General features: G+C 42.4%; 2 protein-coding genes across 6 annotated transcripts in view; one reads left to right on the top strand and one right to left on the bottom strand.

The window, feature by feature from the left end:
* The window catches only part of LOC144504529 (rho guanine nucleotide exchange factor TIAM2-like), a 314348-nt gene that overhangs the window by 8050 nt on the left and 285451 nt on the right, over positions 1-20847 (bottom strand). For all 4 annotated transcript variants that reach the window (XM_078229959.1, XM_078229960.1, XM_078229962.1 and 1 more), the window contains 7 exons: positions 17611-17719; positions 13834-14013; positions 7045-7163; positions 2973-3081; positions 1838-1896; positions 1610-1715; positions 618-705 (listed from right to left, as the gene is read on the bottom strand). In XM_078229959.1, coding sequence (XP_078086085.1) covers positions 618-705; positions 1610-1715; positions 1838-1896; positions 2973-3081; positions 7045-7163; positions 13834-14013; positions 17611-17719 — 770 coding nt within the window. The remainder of the gene's footprint in view (positions 1-617; positions 706-1609; positions 1716-1837; positions 1897-2972; positions 3082-7044; positions 7164-13833; positions 14014-17610; positions 17720-20847) is intronic.
* tfb1m (transcription factor B1, mitochondrial) overlaps positions 1-20847 on the top strand; it is a 99566-nt gene that overhangs the window by 59050 nt on the left and 19669 nt on the right. The window contains exon 10 of one of the 2 annotated variants that reach the window (XR_013499656.1): positions 1860-2258. The exons of the other annotated variant lie outside the window; for it this stretch is intronic. The gene's annotated coding sequence lies outside the window, so the exon portion shown is untranslated. Of the gene's footprint in view, positions 1-1859; positions 2259-20847 lie in introns of those variants that run through there. 2 annotated transcript variants of the gene reach the window in all.

Genomic DNA, 20847 nt, shown 5'->3' with positions numbered 1-20847 from the left:
TTTTGGTCTCGGCCTTTTGGCTAAGATCAAGTGTAGTATCGACATGCTGTACTTGGTTGAAGTCATTAGGTTACATTTTAGCTTCATTTGAAGCAATTTTTAAAAGCGGCATCTCGGCCTTTTGGCTAAGATGCAAATGAGATCAAGCCTTGGAGGAGGTGCAATGCCTACTCCAATCAGCTTGGATCATGTAGATCAAGCCCAAGACAGGAGGTGAGAGCCCTGTCTTGTCAGCTTGGGTTGGGAATGGCTCACTTGTTGAGACTCTGAATTGGACTTAATTGGATTGAATTGGATTAAAACAAAATAATGGATTAATGGTTTCATTTTGATTTTGAAAAACATGCATTTACAGCTGAATTTAACTGCTCTGTACACATACAGTAACATAATGTCTCCAGATTAGTAAATTGTTCAGCCCCAAATTTGGCAATATGGGCAAGTGGAAGACAAGAGACGATAACAGACTCATGCAACTCTTGAAGATGTTATTTTGCTGAATAGTTAGAGTTATTTAAACAGAATTTAGTGCATCAGGGGGGAAAAAAAATAAAACCCTTCTGGAAGGTGGTCTTAAATATGAATGAAAACAAACAAAAAGGCGTTGTTTAAGTTACCTGCTACACAACTGAAAAACTGTTTCAGGCCGCCCTTCTATTTCAGATTTAGTGTGGATTAACTCCCAGATGCAGTTGGTATCCGTGCCTGAACAAGAAAGAAACAAGTCATGAAGACAATTGCAGTATAGCTATGTCAATTCCTGCAATCAGGAATTTCTGGATCAGGAGTTGTAAACCAAAACACAAAAAAATTTTCCGATCTACGGCCTCATTAAAAAATAATTTCTAAGCTGTGGAGCATCATTTGGTGACTGATGTATTTGTATTCCAAGATCCCTTTGTTCCTCTACCTCACCCAAGAAATGAGTGATTTCCCTGTTCTTCCTACTAAATGTACCTACCTTCATACCTCTCATGTATCAGTGTTGAATTTAATTTGCTAATTATTTTCCCATTATGCAAGTTTATTAATGTCCTCCTGTAGTTTGTTGCAGTTCTCCTCAATATTCACTGTCCCCTAATTTTGTGTAACCTTCAAATTTAGAAATAGTGCTTTTAATTCCCCTCCAAGTCACTCATCATCCTGACATAGAAATATATCACCATTCCTTCACTGTCGTTTGGTCAAAATCCTGGAATGCCCTCCCAGCACCATGTGGTGTACTGTAGTTGTACCTACACCACATGGACTGCAGTGGTTCAAGAAGGCAGCTCATTACCATCTTATCAAGGGCAACTAGGAATTGCAATAAATGCTGGCCTAGCCAGAGATGCCCACATCACATAAATGAATTTTTAAAAAATCCAAATTCTAAATCATTAATGTAACCTGTGAACAGCAGTGGTCCCAGCATTGATTCTGTGGAACACCATTTCCTAACTTCTGCCATTCTGAATAAATATCTTTCCTGTCTTGAAGTCAGCTAGGAATTCATTCTGCTACTTGTCCCCCGACTCCACATTCTCTAAACCTTATTCATTAGTCTATTATGGGGCATTTTATCCAAGGCTGCAATTTAACTTGAGCCACTAAATTAAAATTGAATTACCTGCAGCATTTCCCAGTCTGACCTGAAGAGCTGACAGTGGAATCAGCCATCTGAATTTAAACTGATCAATATCACCATGGATATAGGCGGAGCGTGGAACTGTTCCCTAGAGAAAAGATAGGTCAGAGAAGTCAAAAATTCAAGCAATTAGAAAATACTTTACATACAATCAAAGGCAAAAAAGTAGTGCTGCATGTGCATCGAAGAGAGTGCAAACGTGTCACTTACAGTTTTCTTTTTAAACTTGCAGATCTCCTTATAGACAAGAATGACAGCTCGCTTAAAAACTGGAGAATGAAAGAGATATGTTTGTCAATCAAAACTCTCTAGCAGCTGATTTAATGAACTAAAGGCTAATGGGAGTCGAAGAAAAGTGACGCTCATCTACAAGTAGGCTGAATATTATTTGCTCCGTTAGATAAAGAGAAAAAAACCCCAGGAAATTAGTTGTAAATACAGATTGCGGTTACAGTTCTCTTTACTAAAAAAACAAACAAAAATATCAAAAGCAAAATCTTGAACACTGCAATTTGAATAGAGGGATAGCTTTTCCAAAGATTTCCCAGATAGCGTTATTCCTGTTCAAGATGGATCTGTAAAATAAAATAAATTTATAGCCTGTGCAGAACCCTGTGTATATGCACTTTCTAAAAAAGACTAACAGACTATCTGTTCAGCAGCAAAAGTGTTCTTCTGACTCTTTTCCCTCAAAACTCCAGTACACAATTTAAAAAAAAGAGATCCTCAGGTTGCAGCTTTCCGATTCTTTGGATAAATGTATTGTGGAACTCGGGCATCCAAATGAGGAAGATTCAAAGTCTCATCCCTAGTTTCTTGTATATTTGGTGACCGTGATTGAGCTGCACTGTCAGGGGTAAGATGCTGTTACAAGTGAGCAGATCTTTCCAGGCCAAGGTGTCACAAGTAAATTGAGGTTTGCTCTCTAATCATTCTACAAGCAATTCAGTCTGGAAGTGTGCACGTTGAATGAGGACATGAGTGGGTGGGTTGGCTGCGATGACTTTCTACAGTCAAGTAGCTGATTGCTATCCTCTGTCCACGATTATACATGAAGGGTAACTTGTGCCAAACAGCTGTTGATATCTTATATTTTTTACTACCTTAAGACAAGAGAGGTCTGGGGATGGGGGGTAATGAAGAAATCTTCACTTGCACTGCACTGCCAACTCCAAAATCTTAATTTCAGAGAGCTGAGAAACACTGAGTCCCATGGACTCAGTCCCCTGTTAGAATGGGAATCCATGTTTCTGTCATCACTAAATGAGAACCTGGAGATGTTGTTTACTCCTTAGTCTAGTAAAGCTAGATAAGCCTTCCATCATTCCCCATATTCAACACTTACCAAAGACGGTGAGTTCAGGATCTTTTCTTATTCGACTTAGAGATGGAAAAGGGTTTAACCAAGTAACTGAAGAGTACAGTAAAAGCTCTCCCATTGAAAGCTCTGTGACCTGAAATTTAATTGAGAAATTTAAGTTGCAGAACAAAAACTAATCCCTCTAAATAATGAATAATAAAAAAACTGCCAAAACAAAAGATCAGGATAGAAGTTGCATTCAATTTGCAAAAAAAAGTTTTATAATGGAAAGATGAAACAGCACGCACCAAATTAAATCTATATGCTTATACATGTTAAATTATTGATCATCTGCCTGTCCTGCCAGCCTTCATGTATAAAAGTAAGTGAATACAGCCCAGCACATTTAATATCTCTCCATGGGAAGAGGGAAACATGTGGCTACATTCCTCATGTGCTCTCTTTCCTAAACAGAAAATAATCAAGGTACGTAAATGGACCAATCATCTTAAATAAGTATTAAGTGAAGAATATATGTTGGTCAAATAGTTAGACTGTTAAGGACAGAATTACAAAATTAGCTATCGTTCATTTTCAATGTGTAGCTTCTGAATCTTTTCTAGAGCAAAATACACAGACAAAATGCAAGAAAGTCACTATGTTGGGGGTGTACTACAGGCCCCCCAACAGCCCAAGGGAAGTGGAAGAACGGATATGTCAGGAGATACTGGATAGGTGCAGGAAAAATAGGGTTGTTGTAGTGGGAGACTTCAATTTCCCTGGTATAGACTGGAAATCGCTGAGAGCAGGGACTCTGAATGGGGAGGAATTTGTAAAATGCGTACAGGAGGGTTCTTTGGAACAATATGTAGATAGCCCGACTAGAGAGGAGGCTATACTGGACCTCGGACTGGGGAATGAGCCCGGTCAGGTCTTCAAAATTTCGGTAGGGGAACATGTGGCAAATAGTGACCACAATTCTGTTAGCTTTAGGATAGTGATGGAAAAGGATGAGTGGTGTCCCAAGGGTAAGGTGTTGGATTGGGGGAAGGCTAACTTTAGTGGGATTAGGCAGAAATTGGCAGCTCTTGATTGGGAGAGGCTGTTTGAGGGTAAATCCACATCTGGCATGTGGGAGTCTTTTAAGGAACAGTTGTTAGGGCTACAGGACAAGCATGTGCCTGTTAAAAAGAAGGATAGGAAGGGTAGGATTTGAGAACCGTGGATAACCAGGGAAATTGAGAGACTGGTCAAAAAGAAAAGAGAGGCGTATGGTAGGTCCAGGCAGCTAAAAACGGAGGGAGCTCTGGAGGAGTACAAAGAAAGTAGGAAAGAACTCAAACGGGGAATTAGAAGAGCAAAAAGGGGTCACGAAATGTTCTTGGCAGACAGGATTAAGGAGAATCCCAAGGCATTTTATTCATACGTTAGGAACAAAAGGGTTGTCAGGGAAAAAATCGGACCTCTCAGGGACAAAAGTGGGGAATTACGCTTGGAGCCCAAAGAAGTAGGGGAGATCCTAAATGAATACTTTGCGTCGGTATTCACAAAGGAGAGGGATGTGTTGACTGGGAGTGTCTTGGAGGGGAGTGTTGAACCGTTGGAGAAAATCTCCATTACAAAGGAGGAAGTGTTAGGTTTGTTAGAGAATTTAAAGACTGACAAATCCCCAGGGCCTGATGGAATCTATCCAAGGCTGCTCAGGGAGACGAGAGATGAAATCGCTGGGCCTCTGACGCAAATCTTTGTCTCGTCACTGGACGCAGGTGAGGTCCCAGAGGATTGGAGGATAGCTAATGTGGTCCCGTTATTTAAGAAGGGTAGGAAAGATAACCCGGGTAATTATAGGCCGGTGAGCTTGACGTCCGTGGTGGGGAAGTTGTTGGAGAAGATTCTTAGAGATAGGATGTATGCGCATTTAGAAAGGAATAAACTCATTAACGATAGTCAGCATGGTTTTGTGAGAGGGAGGTCATGCCTCACTAACCTGGTGGAGTTTTTTGAAGAAGTGACCAGAATGGTTGACGAGGGAAGGGCCGTGGATGTCGTCTATATGGACTTTAGTAAAGCGTTTGACAAAGTCCCTCATGGTAGGCTGGTGAAAAAGGTTGGATCTCATGGGATAAAGGGGGAGGTGGCTAGATGGGTGGAGAACTGGCTTGGTCACAGAAGACAGAGGGTGGTAGTGGAAGGGTCTTTTTCCGGCTGGAGGCCTGTGACTAGTGGTGTTCCGCAGGGCTCTGTATTGGGACCTCTGCTGTTTGTGATTTATATAAATGATCTGGAAGAAGGTGTAACTGGGGTGATCAGTAAGTTTGCGGACGACACAAAATTGGCAGGACTTGCAGATAGTGAGGAGCATTGTCAGAAGCTACAGAAGGATATAGATAGGCTGGAAATTTGGGCAAAGAAATGGCAGATGGAGTTCAATCCTGATAAATGCGAAGTGATGCATTTTGGTAGAAATAATGTAGGGAGGAGCTATACGATAAATGGCAGAACCATAAAGGGTGTAGATACGCAGAGGGACCTGGGTGTGCAAGTCCACAGATCCTTGAAAGTGACGTCACAGGTGGAGAAGGTGGTGAAGAAGGCATATGGCATGCTTGCCTTTATAGGATGGGGCATTGAGTATAAAAGTTGGGGTCTGATGTTGCAGATGTATAGAACGTTGGTTCGGCCGCATCTGGAATACTGCGTCCAGTTCTGGTCGCCACACTACCAGAAGGACGTGGAGGCTTTGGAGAGAGTACAGAGGAGGTTTACCAGGATGTTACCTGGTATGGAGGGGCTTAGTTATGAGGAGAGATTGGGTAAACTGGGGTTGTTCTCCCTGGAAAGACGGAGGATGAGGGGAGACTTAATAGAGGTGTATAAAATTATGAAAGGCATAGATAGGGTGAACGGTGGGAAGCTTTTCCCCAGGTCGGTGGTGACGTTCACGAGGGGTCATAGGTTCAAGGTGAAGGGGGGGAGGTTTAACACAGATATCAGACGGACATATTTTACACAGAGGGTGGTGGGGGCCTGGAATGCGCTGCCGGGCAAGGTGGTGGAGGCGGACACACTGGGAACGTTTAAGACTTATCTAGACAGCCATATGAATGGAGTGGGAATGGAGGGATACAAAAGAATGGTCTAGTTTGGACCAGGGAGCGGCACGGGCTTGGAGGGCCGAAGGGCCTGTTCCTGTGCTGTATTGTTCTTTGTTCTTTGTTAACACTTCCAATGCCCTGGAATTCAATGGGTATTCACAAAGTACTCAACAGTCTACAATATTGAATTGAATTGAATCATTGAATCCTACAGTGCAGAAGGAGGCCATTCGGCTAATCGAGCCTGCACCGACAATCCCACCCAGGCCCTATCCCCATAACCCCACATATTTACCCTGCTAATCTGACACTAGGGTCAATTTAACATGGCCAATACATCTAACCCGCACATCTTTGGACTGTGGGAGGAAACCGGAGCACTCGGAGGAAACCCACGCAAACACGGGGAGAACGTGCAAACTCCACACAGATAGTGACCCCCGGGGCCGGAATTGAACCCGGGTCCCTGACGATGTGAGGCAGCAGTGCTAACCACTATGCCATCTTGCCGCCCGAGTTTAATATCTTAAACTCTTTAAAAATAAAGGTCCCTTCTAACGACAATCAATTAACAGTTGGATAGAAAACAACTATTTATTATAACACTAATATCCAAGAATATTAATGAATCAATTCAAAAGTCAGATGTCTCTCCAAAGGCTCAGTTTATAAGTCATTGCCTAAAACAAGCCATTCAGAGCTGGAATACTCCAAGTTTGATGTCTAATCCGTGCAGAGTTTCCTGGTCCCAGCCAACCTTTTATAAAGGCGTGAAAATTGGTCTCAGGCTCTCAAGGGTGGAAAAAGAAAACAAAAATCAGTCAATATTCTCATTCCTGATTGCTAACCAATAACCCTCAACTTGGTAGTAAAGGCTGTGATGCCTTTATAGCGTGCAGATACTCAGTCTCAGCTTAATTGCAAAGAATGGCTACTATGGTGAGGCAGCAATACTGTTTGAAGCATAAATGAGAAGGCAAAAAGAGGGAGCAAAAAAAGGTAGCTCATGCAAAGAGATTTACCTCTTTCTTATTTCCAGGCTGTTCTGCAATCAACTGATCAAAGACAGTCCCATAATCCTCATAGATTGTCTGCATCTCATTGATATGACTGGCCACTTTCTCCATTGCCTTTAGTGCTTCTGGGATTGCAAAATAATACATACATCAAAAAGTCACAATTATTGGTTATTTTCTTTAAAACATGCAAGTAAAATAGTTTGACTGCCCACCACATTTTTACACATGGCTACCTGGTTTGACAATTTGGTGCATCTTGCATAGATCAAAGTGAAGGATGCTAAGTGTTGGAAAAAGGTATATATTCCCATTTCAATCACCAGTGTGTAGTAAAACTCGCACTCTCTGTCTAACAACATTATTCAGTCACAGCCTCAGGAAAGCATCACCCACTGCATCAGTGTAACGTTTTCTACATTGACTCTGTCTACACTTCCCGCTGCCTTGGGAAAGCAGCCAGCATAATTAAGGACCCCACGCATCCTCTCTCTCACCTTCTTCCGCCGGGAAAAAGATACAAAAGTCTGACATTATGTACCAACCAACTCAAGAACAGCTTCTTCCCTGCTGCCATCACTTTTGAATGGACCTACCTTGCACTAAGTTGATCTTTCTCTCCACCCTAGCTACGACTGTCACACTACATTCTGCACTCTCTCCTCTTTATAAATGGTATGCTTTGTCTGTATAGCATGCAAGAAACAATACTTTTCACAGTATATCAATACATGTGACAATAATAAATCAAATTACATAGCCTTTATGTCACTATGCGTGAGATTGCCAAATTAGTGTCAATTAAAAAGGATACTGCAGATGCTGGAATTCTGAAACAAAAATATAAAATGCTGGAAATACATCAGGCAGCATCTATGGAGAGAGAAACAGAGTTGACGTTTCAGGTCAATGACCTCTCATCAGAACTGGGAAAAATTAAAGCTGTAACAGGATTTGATCAAGAGGTGGCTGGAACAAGGATAAAGGAAGGTCAGTGATAGGTTGGAAGACAGGAACAATTATAAGACAGAAGAGTTAAGGGGCCGGAGGGAGTGGTAATGGGGCAAGAAGAGAAACAAATGATGTGCCTCCAGCAGGCGTGCTTGAAAAGCAAAAATAAGAGGGAAAAAAAGAAATAGTTTAAAAGGAGTACGGGGGACACGAGTAGAAGGCTATAAAGTACCTAATCAAAAATCAACTATATTCACTGTGCAGTCTTTTCTACATTGATGAGACCAATACAGATGAGGTGAGCATATTGTGGAAGACTTCCATTCAGGCATGAGTTTGAGCTTCTGGTAGCCTGTCATTTTAATCCTCCATCTTGCTCTCATACTGACATCTCTGTCCTTGGCCTGCTGTCCTGTTCTGGTGATTTGGCCTTTGACACTCAACACAGAGCTCAACGATGACAGACCATAAACTCTGTTACCTTATTTTTTGTCCTTTTGTTTGCATGTTTTCAGTTTTTCTCATTTTTGCTTTCAGACAACATTACGTCAACTCAAGACACATCACATCATTTATTTATTTTCTTGCCCCATTACTATTCCATTTGGCCCCATAAAACTCTTCTGTTATACAATCTCTCCTGTCTTTCACCCTATAAGACCTTCCTTTGTCCTTGCCCCATTCATCCCTTGTTCAAAACCTCTTAATTTTTCCCAGTTCTGATGAAATGTCTGTTCCTCTCTCCACAGATGTTACCTGACTTGCTGAGCATTTCCAGCATTTTTCATTTTGTTGTCAATTGCATACTGAATTTGAGCCAGTGTGTTATGGGTTCAGATTACCTGAAATTATTTCATGCAAATTACTTAAGGACCTTCCAAATCAGCTATTATTACCATTTAAAAAAACAATTTTTAGAGATTGTCTTTATGCTTTTATTTTCAAGAGCAAAAATCAGAATGGAAAATGGGTGAAATAACAAGGTAGATTTAGAAAAAGTGAAAACTGCTTTTATTTTGATCACACAACCTCAAGATGAAGCAGACGACGGCGCAGTAGCACAGTGGTTAGCACTGCTGCTTCACAGCTCCAGGGACCCGGGTTCGATTCCTGGCTTGGGTCACTGTCTGTGTGGAGTTTGCACATTCTCCTCGTGTCTGTGTGAGTTTCCTCCGGGTGCTCCGGTTTCCTCCCACAGTCCAAAGATGCGTGGGTTAGGTTGATTGGCCATGCTGAAATTGCCCCTTGGTGTCCTGAGATGCGTAGGTTAGAGGGATTAGTGGGTAAAATATGTAGGAATATGGGGGTAGGGTTGGGTGGGATTGTGGTCGGTGCAGACTCGATGGGCCGAATGGCCTCTTTCTGTACTGTAGGGTTTCTATGATCGTATAAGACACTAAGAAGGTTCTCGCAGGCTCTAAACTGTGGTGATTATGAATATTTTAAAAGAAATTTGCTTCTTCATTAGAACAAAGATGAGGAGGAATTTCTTCAGCCAGAGGATGGTGAATCTATAGAATTCACTGCCACAGAAGGCTGTGGAGGCCAGATCATTGTGTGTATTTAAGACAGAGATAGATAGGTTGTTGATTGGTATGGGGATCAAAGGTTATGGGGAAAAGGTGGGAGAATGGGGTTGAGAAACATATCAGCCATGATTGAATGGCGGAGCAGATGTGATGGGCCAAATGGTCTAATTCTGCTCCTATATCCTACAGTCTTCACCTTATGGCTTCTGTCATTCCTTGCATCGCATTCTTTTGATCAAACTTTTGATCAAATTATTCACACATCAGCTAATAGGAATCTCAAGGATAATATTTTGCTTCTGCTCTCTGCTGCTTTTTTGATACATAAGCAGTAAATGAGAAGCTGGTTGAACAGATTTTAAACAATTTCAACATGTGAACTCTGCAAAGCTAGCTCATCTCCAAAGATCAGACAAGAAGTTTTGTGCACATCAGGCAAATGACATTGGGTGGGATTTTCCAGTCCTGCCCCACCCCGGGACAGGAAAATTCCACCCAATGTCAACAGACCTTTTGCTTGTCCATCAAATGATCCATCCCGCCTGTGACAATTCCAGTGGCGGGCAGGAGTGGAAGAGGTATTGTGAAAATTACATGTGCACATTGCATCATCACAGTCTATGAGGAGGAGAGTGTGAAAGGGTGAAATTTGTCTGAAGAAATCACAGAACAGGATATAGCAAATAGAAACCCTGCTTACACCAAGCCTTCTATGGTTTTCTATTACATTCAATGGACTACAAAATCAGGAGCAATGCAAGACAGGCTGCTAATTCACTATTACCCCATTCGCTGAAGACCAATCCTGTCACTGTATGACCCTCACTTCTGCCCCGCTTTGCGAAGTAAAAAATTAAACAAATGTTTCATTTTGAATGAGCCACAAGCCAATACATGAACAGCACTTTCTCATACTCCAGTCTGGGTCTGCGTAAATATTAGAATGAGAAGAATCCACTTAATTTATCACTTAAATTAACACTTAAAATGTGGCTCAGTTGGTAAATACTCTCACCTCCAAGTTAGAGAGTTGTGGTTTCAAATCCCACTCCAGGACCTGACCATAACAAGGCCAACATTCCAGTGCAGTACTGAAGGAGTGCTGGAGGTGTTGCCTTTTGGATTAAACATTGAATTGTGGCCCTGTCTGCCTTCTTGTGTAGATGTAAGAGATCACAGTACTATTTCTAAGAGGAGGTTAATGTATCCTTGCCAATATTTATCCCTCAGCCAACATCTCGAAAACAGATGAACTGTTCATTGTCAAACTGTTGTTTGTGGGAGCTTGCCGATTGCAAACTGGCTGCCTGGTTTCCTTCATTATAAAAGTAACTACACTTCAAATGTGCTTCAATGGTTGTAAAGCACTTTGGAAGATCTGGTGATTGTGAAAGGTGCTATATAAATGCAAGTCATTCTTTTAAAGGTTAATTTTTAAAATTCATTTGTGCGGCATGGGCATCGCTAGCTGGCCAGCATTTATTGCCCATCCCTATTTGCTCTTGAGAAGGTGGTGGTGAGCTGCCTTCTTGAATCACTGCAGTCCATTGTTGTGGGTTGACCGCAATGATATTAGAGAGGGAATTCCAGGATTTTGAGCCAGCAACTGTGAAGGAATGGCGATATATTTCTCATTCAGGATGCTGAGTGGCTTGGAGGGGAACTTGCAGGTGGTGGTGTTCTCATGTATTTGCTGCCGTTGTCCTTCTAGATGGAAGTGGTCGTGGGTTTGGAAAGTGCTGTCTCTAAGGATCTTTGGTGAATTGCTGCAGTGCATCATGTAGATAGTACACACTGCTGCTACTGAGCATTGGTGGTGGAGGGAGTGGTTGTCCTGGGTGGTGTCAAGCTTCTTGAATGTTGTTGGAGTTGCGTCCATCCCAGCAAGTGGGGAGTATAATGGCCCAGAGTTTGTGGTCAGTGGCAAAGTAAGGGTGCTCAGATCTGTAGAGGTTATGTAATCTCAGACAAAAATCTATTTTGATGCAATGGTTACTGTAACTGACTGCAGTGCTGGGCATTTGCAGCCTGGAGCTGCAGTGACATCATCAGACTGTCCAAACATCCAATTACATTATTTTCGGAGATTCCTCTCCAAACAAGTAGTGCAAAGAGCAATTAAAGATTAAGATATACATGTGATGTGAAAGTCAAAGCTTAAAATATTTAAACATTTAAAATTAAGATAAGTTTTTAAGGCTAGTATTTAACCATTTAACTGTATCCAATGATTATAAAAACACTTTTCTATTCTTCAGCAAATTTTATTAATTACATCACTGTTTAAAACCCCAGTTACATTTGATAGAAGCACCATAAAATATTACACCTTGCTTCAACAGCAATGTGGGAGAGGGATGGGGGTGTGTGTGTGTGTGTGTGTGTGTGTATACATGGGGGAGGGGGCAGGGGGATCCACAGTGAAGTGCATTTCCATACGAAACTGCACATGCCCGATAATCTGAAGTTACAGTCAGTTTCAGAGGGATAAAGCTCACTGTTCACCATCAACTTCCCAGGAAAATCCAGGCCACTCTAATAAATTGAGAAACCACAAAAACTTAACATTTGGAATGTAATATTTAATAAAAGTATATCATTGAGAGTCAGATCTTTCATAACATTTGAGCTTGTTGGAAGCTCAATAAAGTTTTTGACTTTGCTGTAGAAATATTTGTGCTTGAAGAGTTAAGTATTTGATGTTAATGTTCAGTTTACAAAGTTCACCAGTAGTCCACAAGGTGTGGAGCCTGTTCTTGGCTGTAGTAAAAAAGCATCATTGGGATACTTCATTGTCAGGTGGTTGAAATTGCTGCACTTAGTCACTTCCTGGCAACTCCTGCTAGTGAACTTTACTGCAATACTTCTTTCTCCCTCCACTGTTAAGGTACCCTTAAGAGTATTGATAGGCAAAGGGATCTGGGTGTACAGGTACACATGTCACTGAAAGTGGCAATGCAGGTGGAGAAGGTAGTCAAGAAGGCATACGGCATGCTTGCCTTCATCGGCCGGGGTATTGAGTTTAAAAATTGACAAGTCATGTTGCAGCTTTATAGAACCTTAGTTAGGCCGCACTTGGAATATAGAGTTCAATTCTGGTCACTGCACTACCAGAAGGATGTGGAGGCTTTGGAGAGGGTACAGAAAAGATTTACCAGGATGTTGCCTGGTATGGAGGGCATTAGCTATGAGGAGAGGTTGGAGAAACTTGGTTTGTTCTCACTGGAGCGATGGAGGTTGAGGGGTGACCTGATAGAAGTCTACAAGATTATGAGAGGCATGGACAGAGTGGATAGTCAGAAGCTTTTTCCCAGGTTGGAAGAGTCAATTAGTAGGGGGCATAAGTTTAAGGTGCGAGGGGCAAGTTTTAAAGGAGATGTACGAGGCAGATGTTTTACACAGAGTAGTGGGTGCCTGGAACTCATTGCCGGGGGAGGTAGTGGAAGCGGATACGGTAGTGACATTTAAGAGGCGTCTTGACAAGTGCATGAATAGGATGGGAATAGAGGGATATGGTCCCTGGAAGGGTAGGGCGTTTTAGTTAAGTTGGGCTACATGGTCGGTACAGGCTTGGAGGGCCGAAGGGCCTGTTCCTGTGCTGTAATTTTCTTTGTTTTTTGTTCTTTGTACCCTGCAGCTCCCAATCCCCATTTCCAAAGCAACCCCTTCCAGTAAAATGGGAAGAGCTGTCATTTGCGATGGGCACTGGCAAATACCCGGTGCTGTGAGCAAAGCATAACCTTGCAAGAATTATTACTTTCAGATAAAGGGTGATAAAAGCTCAGAGAATATTTTTAAAATGCTCCATCCACATGTAAAAATGTAGGGGAGAGAAAAAGTATAGAGGGTTGGTAAAAATAATTCCATAAAATGATGAGACCAAGGATATCTGGTAAATGTTAGTTTATAAATTTCTGAATGATAATCTTATCAAGGGTTTTCGTGTAAATTACACTGAACAGGTCAGATTAAGAATTCTTGAGGACCTGGACACTAATAATACTTGAGCCTTCCCCTGCGAATTTACTAAAGATTGCATATCCAACTCTGTGAAGAGCTGGAGGCACTGCTGAAGGTTTTTCGCCCACATCTTCCTGCCCTACAATGAGGCTCGGAAGCAATTTCCACTCTTTTTCACTTCTTCTATGCGTCTTCCCACTGCTGGGACCATTCTGGCAGCACACACCTCAAGTCAGCTAACTGAGCACCTCTCATCTCCCCCCACTAGAAAATATTGCTTTTGGGTGAAAGGAATCCAGATAGCATTGTGGAGGATAATTATGTCTTGATCTTTGGCATCTCATTTAGTACTGACCTGTTAGATGATAATGCTCCTCACTCTCTGGATCAGTTAGAGACACTAGCTCTTTCAGCAGTAATGGATACTTCAAAACACGCTGCACAGGCTTGATCAAATAGGATTCCAGAGTGAAAGAATGCTGTTTTGTGGGATTCCGGGCATCCAAAAATTCTTTGAAGGCTTTGTCAGTTTTTGCTGCAATTAAAAAGACCTCATTGTAATATTGTTCAAACACACTGAAAGAACCACATTTGAGGAAACAGTTTAAAAAATGCAAGACCCCGGCTTCTATATTGTCATATAGTAAATCTTTTGTTTACATCAAGAAACCTCATTTTTAAACACATACTGCCTTTGGCTTACTAAAAATACAAGGCAGCTACAAAAGAGCTTTTTCAAAATGCTCCTTGCCAATTATTAGCTAGTTTCTGAATTGTGATTTTTGATTGGAGATTTTTTAATACCTACTTGCTGGTGGGATTCCTGTGTGTTAGGTTGTATGTTGTTGCTTTTGAGAGTTTAATATTTGAGTCAATCAAGTGAAAATTTAACAGTTTGAAAGTATCGGAAATATGATTACAACAACGTGTTTATGTAGTGCCTTTAACATAATTGAGTCCCAAGAATCTTCACAAGAGTATTTCGAGCAAAATCTGACACTGAGCCACAGAAAGCAATACTTAGGACAGCAGGCCCAAAGCTTGATGAGAGAGGTAAGTTTAAAGAGTGAGAGGTAGGAGGCGCAGAGAAGTAGATAGGTGCAGGGAGATAATTTCAGAGCTTTGGACCTAGGCAGATAAGGAACGGTCACCAATGGTGGAACAATTAAAACCTGGAAGGTGCAGAAGGCCAGAATGAAAGGAGTGCAGACATTTGAGAGCGTTATGGGTTTTTGGGGAAGATTACAGAGATAAAGAGAGGTTGCGGCCAGGGAGGATATTTGAAAACAAAGATGAGTATTATAAAATCTCGGTTTTGATTAACTGTGAGCCAATGTAGGTCAGTGAGTTGAGTGGTGATAGATGAGATTTGGTGTAAACAAGTACAGGGAGGCAGTGATCACCACACAGACCTTGTGGAGAGGAAGTCCCAGCTTCTCGTCGAGGATATCCTCCATTGTGTTGCATGGCACTGTCAGCATGCCAAATGCAATTGATCTCAAATAGATTGAGCAACTTAAGACTGGGCAACTACAAGGTACTGTGGGCCATCAGCAGCAGCAGCATTGTCCTCAACCACAATCTGTAACCTCATGGCCCAGCATATCCCCCACTCTACCAGTACCGTAAAGCCAGGGAATCAACCCAGGTTCAATGGAAAATGCAGGAGGACACTTCAGAGCAGCACCAGGCACACCTAAAGATGAGATGTCAACCTGGTGAAGCTACAACACAGGACTACTTGCATGCCAAGCAGCAACTAATAGACAGAGCTAAGTGGTTCCACAACCAGCAGATCAGACCTAAGCTCTCCTATCCTGCCACATCCAGACATGAATGCTGGTGGACAATTAAACAACTAACTGAAAAAGGAAGCTCCACAAATACTCCTCAATGATGGATGGAGCCCAGCACATCAGTGCGAAAAGTAAGGAAGAAGCATTTTCAACAATCTTCACCAAAAGTGTCGAGTGGATGATCCATCTCCGCTTCTTCCTGAGGCGCTGTGCTAGCCAAGTGGCTCCCGTACAGCTACTGGGTCAACCCAGCAATGTGGAAAATTGCCCAGGTCTGTTCTGTATACAAAGAGCAAGGCAAATCCAACCTGGTCAATTATCACCCCATCATTCTACTCTCGATTAGATGGAAGGGATTGTCGACAGTGCTATCAAGGAGCACTTACATAGCAATAACCTGTACACTTACACTCTCAGTTTAGGCACTCAGTTCTTGACCCCATCACAGCCTTGGCTCAAACATGGAGCTGGACTCCAGAGGTGAGGTGAGAGTGACTGCCCTCAACATCAAGGTGGCATCTGAGTGTGGTACCAAGGAGCCCTAGCAAAGCTGGAGTCAATGGGAATGAACTTCTGCTGGTTGGAGTCATACCTGGTACAAAGGAAGACATAGTTGTGACAGTTGGAGGTCAGTCATCTCAGTCCCAGAACATCACTGCAGAAATTCCTCAGTGTAGTGCTCTAGGCCCCACCATCTTCAGGTGCTTCATCCATTACTCTCCTTCCATCGTAAGGCCATAAAGGTCACAAGTGGGAATGTTCACTTATGATTGTGCAATGTTCAGCACTATGCACCACTCAGATACCGAAGCAGTCCATAGTAAATGGCAAAAGGCATATGACATGTTGGCCTTCATTGGTTGGGATGTTGAGTATAGGAATTGGAAAATCATGTTGCAGCTGTATAGGACTTTAGTTAGGCCTCATTTGGAGTATTGTGTACAATTCTGGTCGTCACACTACCAGAAGGATGTTGATGCATTGGAAAGGGTGCAGAAGAGATTTACCAGGATGGTGCCTGGTTCGGAGGATATGGACGATGAAGAAAGGTTGAACAAATTTGGATTGTTTTCATTGGAGCATCGGAGGATGAGGGGGGACCCAATAGAGGTTTACAATATTATTACAGATTTGGATAGAGTGGATAGTCAGAGTCTTTTTCCCAGGGTCAAAGGGTCAATTACTCAGGAGCATAGGTTGAGAATGAGAGTGAGGTAAAGTTTAAAAGAAATGTAAGGGACAAGATTTTCACACACAGGGCGGTGAATGTCTGGAATGTGCTGCTGGAGGAGGTGATAGAAGCAGATTCTATAACAACATTCAAGAGGCATCTGGATAGATACATGAATAGGCAGGGAATAGAGGGATATGGACCACGTAGAGGCAAGAAAATATTAGATTAGAGAGGCATCTGTGTCTGCACAGACGTGGTGGGCCGAAGGGCCTGTTCCTGTGCTGTACTGTTCTTCATTCTTTGTAATATGCAGCAGAATCAGGACCACATTCAGGCTTGGACTGAAAAGTGGCAAGTAGCATTCACTCCACACTATTTCCAAGCAATAACCATTTCCAACATGAGAGAATCCAACCATTTCTTCTTGACATTCAATGGCTTTACCATCACTGAATCAATCCCCCAAGTTAACATTCTGCGGTTTATCATTGACCAGAAAATGAATTGGACCAGTCATACAAATGCTGTGGTTACAATAGACCAAGAAACTTGGAATTCTGTGGCAAGTAACTCAACTCCTGATGCCCCATAGTCGATCTATGAATCTACAAGGTACAAGTCAGGAGTGTGATCGAATACTTGATTGGATGAGTACAGCTTCAATATCATGCAAGAAGCTTGATACCATCTAGGACAATGCAATCTGCTCATCGTCATCTCATCCATCATTGGACTCTCCCCACCACCATTGCATAGTTGCAACATTGTGTACCATCTACAAGATCCACTTCACAACTCAGCAAGCTCCTTCAACAGCACCTTCTAAACTCCTGACCTCCAGCACCTCGAAGGACAAGGGCAGCAGATGCATGGAAACACCACTAACTGCAAGTTCGCCTCCAAGCCCGCACACCATCTTGACTTGGAACTACACCACTGTTCCTTCACTGCTGTTGGGTCAAACTCCTGGAATTTCCCTCCCAGACAAAAACCAGCTGTCAATTACTACTTCTGGCCAAATGAGAGCAGCACAGAGATTGTGTACCATTAACTTAATATTTTTCAATTCTGTAATGAAGATAAGTAAAATAACACATGCTTGCCATGCACAAAAATAATTCAATATCTAATTAAGATTTGAAATATCTTTACGCTATCTTACCTCTTTCCAAAACTTTCTGGGCCTTTCTGTGGTTCGCACAAAAGCCACTATAGAGTTTGAAGTGGTCAGCGTAATACAGGAATGATCCACCCAGGGAAAACAAGAGTTTCTGAAATAGGCACATCAAATAAATGCAATGCTATGTGAACACAGCCTCAACACACACTTAGCTATAGGTCTAATGCTGTACCTGTTGTACTAATTCTATACACAAGCATCACATATAAACAGTTTGAAAAGATTGTAAGGTGCCAAGGTTTAGAATGCAGCTCTCTTAGTTGTGAAGTGAAGAAATAAAAACACTGATGGGCTGAGAAGCTTGTTTTCTGAGTGTTACATAAAATGTATGTTTGGGTAGTTTCAATCCAGGTTCCAATTTATCATTCAAAACAACTCCGTAAATCAGCACTAAAAGTGGAAGACTAGGAAATTATTTGGCAATTAGTTCACCTCCTGACTTTGGAAAGCCTGTTCACCACCTTCAGGACACAAGTCAAGAGTGTGATGGAATACTGTCACTTACCTGGATAAATCCAGCAACATCCAAGTAGCACAACAGCATTCCGGAGAAAGCTGGCTGACTGATCGCTACCCCATCTATCAACTTAAATATGCATTAACTCCACCAGTGGCACACAGTTGCAGAAGTCTGTACCACCTACAAAATAGACTGCAACAGCTCGCTAGGCCTTCTTCGACAGCACCTTCTAAGCCTGCAGCCTCCATCAGCTAGAAAGATACGAATACCAGACACATGGAAACATTACCACCTGCAAGATCCCCCTCCAATCCACCCACTTTTTTGACTTGGAACTATGTCACCACTAGGTCAAAAACTTGGAACTCCCTTCCTAACAGCACTATGGCTGTGTAAACACAAGATGGACTTCAGCGAAGAAAGTGGTTCATCACCACCTCCTCATTGGCCATTAGGGACGAACAATAAATCCTAGCTATGCCAGTGACACTCACGTTCTATGAATCACAGAATCTTTACAGTGCAGGAGGCAATTCAGCCCATCAAGTCTGAACTAACACTCTGAAAGAACATTCCAACTAGTCCCACTCCACTGTCTTATTACCGTAACCTTGCATGTTCTTTCTTTTCAGATACCTCAATCAAATCTTTTGAATACCTCAATCAAACCTGCCTTCACCACCCTCTCAAGAAGTTCGTTCCAGACTCTAATCACCCGCTTGGTGAAAAAACTTCTGACTCAATGTTTATTTATTAGTGTCACAAGTAGGCTTACATTAACACTGCAATTAAGTTACTGTGAAAATCTCCTAGTCGCCACACTCCGGCGCCTATTCAGGTACACTGAGGGAGAATTTAGCATGGCCAATGCACCTAACCAGCACGTCTTTTGGACTATGAGAGGAAACAGGAGCACCCGGAGGAAAGGCACACAGACACAGGGAGAACGTGAGACTCCGCACAGACGGTGACCCCAAGCTTGGAATCTAACCCGGGTCCCTGGCTCTGTGAGGCAGCAGTGCTAACCATAGTAATAATATCGTAAGTGCACTTGTCAACCTGTGCCTGTAGTTCACCAAACTTATTAACCACACTCGTGCATTCACATAATGCATGTCAACCCTGATTTAGGCCTTTTTTCACTTTCTTCCTTACTCAGACTCTATCTGATGACTTATTATTGCATACTTAGACAGTATTCTATTTACCTTGATACTACTTTCTGATATATCCTCCATATCAGTTAATATTTCACCACTTCCCATTGCAAGTCTTTATTCTCTCCACTCTGAATTTCCCCAACCCCCTGCAAATTTATTTTCAACAATCCCAACCGCCTCATGAGGACATTAGTTCCAGTCCTGTTAAGATGTAACCTGTCTTTGTTCAGGTCCCATCTGCCCTAAAACTGGTCCCAATGCCTCCAAAATCTATGAAATAAAAACAATATGCAGATGGGGTAGACGATGGTTGGAGGAGTGGGTGGGTGGGGTGCCCAGTTTGCCAAGCGTTCCTTTCACTGTTGGCACTTGGCTTCAGCTTGCTCTTGGTGATGAAACCCGAAGTGTTCGGCTCCTTTCCGGATGCCTTTCTTCCACTTTGGGTGGTCTTCAGCCAACGATTCCCAGGTGTTGGTGGGGATGTTGCACTTTTTCAAGGAAGCTTTGAGGGTGTCCTTGAAACATTTCTTCTGCCCTCTTGGGGCTCGCTTGCCATGTCAAAGCTCTGAGTAGAGCACTTGTTTCAGGAATGTTATACAAGGCATGTGGATAATGTGGCCCTACGTCTCTCAGCCATAAAAGACGGTGGGTATTATAACAGCCCGGTAGACCATGAATTTGGTGCTGGGTGCCAGGTCCTGATCTTCAAACATTGTCTTTTCAGGTGAGTGAAGGCTGCGCTAATACACTGAAGGTAATGTTGAACCTTGTTATTGATGTCTACCCTTGTTGACATGTGGGTCCTAAGATACGGAAAGTGGTTCACATTGTCCAAGAGCTTGTTATGGATTCTGTTAACCGGAGACAGTGCTATATGACAGGGGCAGGTTGTTTTAAGACCCATGCTCTGTACACCTCGGTGAAGATGTTGACGATGGCTTGCAGTTCGGCCTCCAAGCATGCACAGATACAAGCATCATCTGCATACTGTAGTTCAATGATAGGGTGATCTGGGATCTGACCTACAGATGGCAGAGGTTGAACAGATTTACACCCATTATCACTGGCACAAAATGCACTGCAGCAACTCACCAAGGCTTCTTAAATATTCAATCTCAAATTGACCTCTACCACCCAGAAAGACAAGGTAGCGAGTGCATCAGAAGACCAGCATGTGCAAATTCCCCTCCAAGTCACACACAATCCTGAGTTGGAAACATATCGCTGTTTCCTCACTATCATGGGATGAAAACTCATACCTCACTCTCTAACAGCACTGAAGGTGTGGCTACACCACATGGACTTGAAGTAATTTGAGGGGCAATTAGGAATAGGCATCAAAGGTTGGCCTTGTTTGCAATGCCCATGAATGAGTTTAAAATATACTTCCTCACTCATATCAATACAATTGAACTGTAATATCCCGATCTAGTTTCCTCTGATACTCAGAGTAGCACTACTCTGCCATTGGAAGTACATTGCAAATGAGAGCACTGTCACTCCAGGTTTCAGGAAACTGCACTACTCAATGTACATGTCTATTTCAGCTGGCAGCACATTATCTATGGACTGACATGAATGAATGATTAGACTTATTTC

Source organism: Mustelus asterias, chromosome 15 (genome assembly GCF_964213995.1).
Source record: "Mustelus asterias chromosome 15, sMusAst1.hap1.1, whole genome shotgun sequence".
NCBI classification, from domain to species: domain Eukaryota; kingdom Metazoa; phylum Chordata; class Chondrichthyes; order Carcharhiniformes; family Triakidae; genus Mustelus; species Mustelus asterias.
Note: the sequence above shows the minus strand (reverse complement) of the source record. Positions and strands in the feature narration are given on the sequence as shown.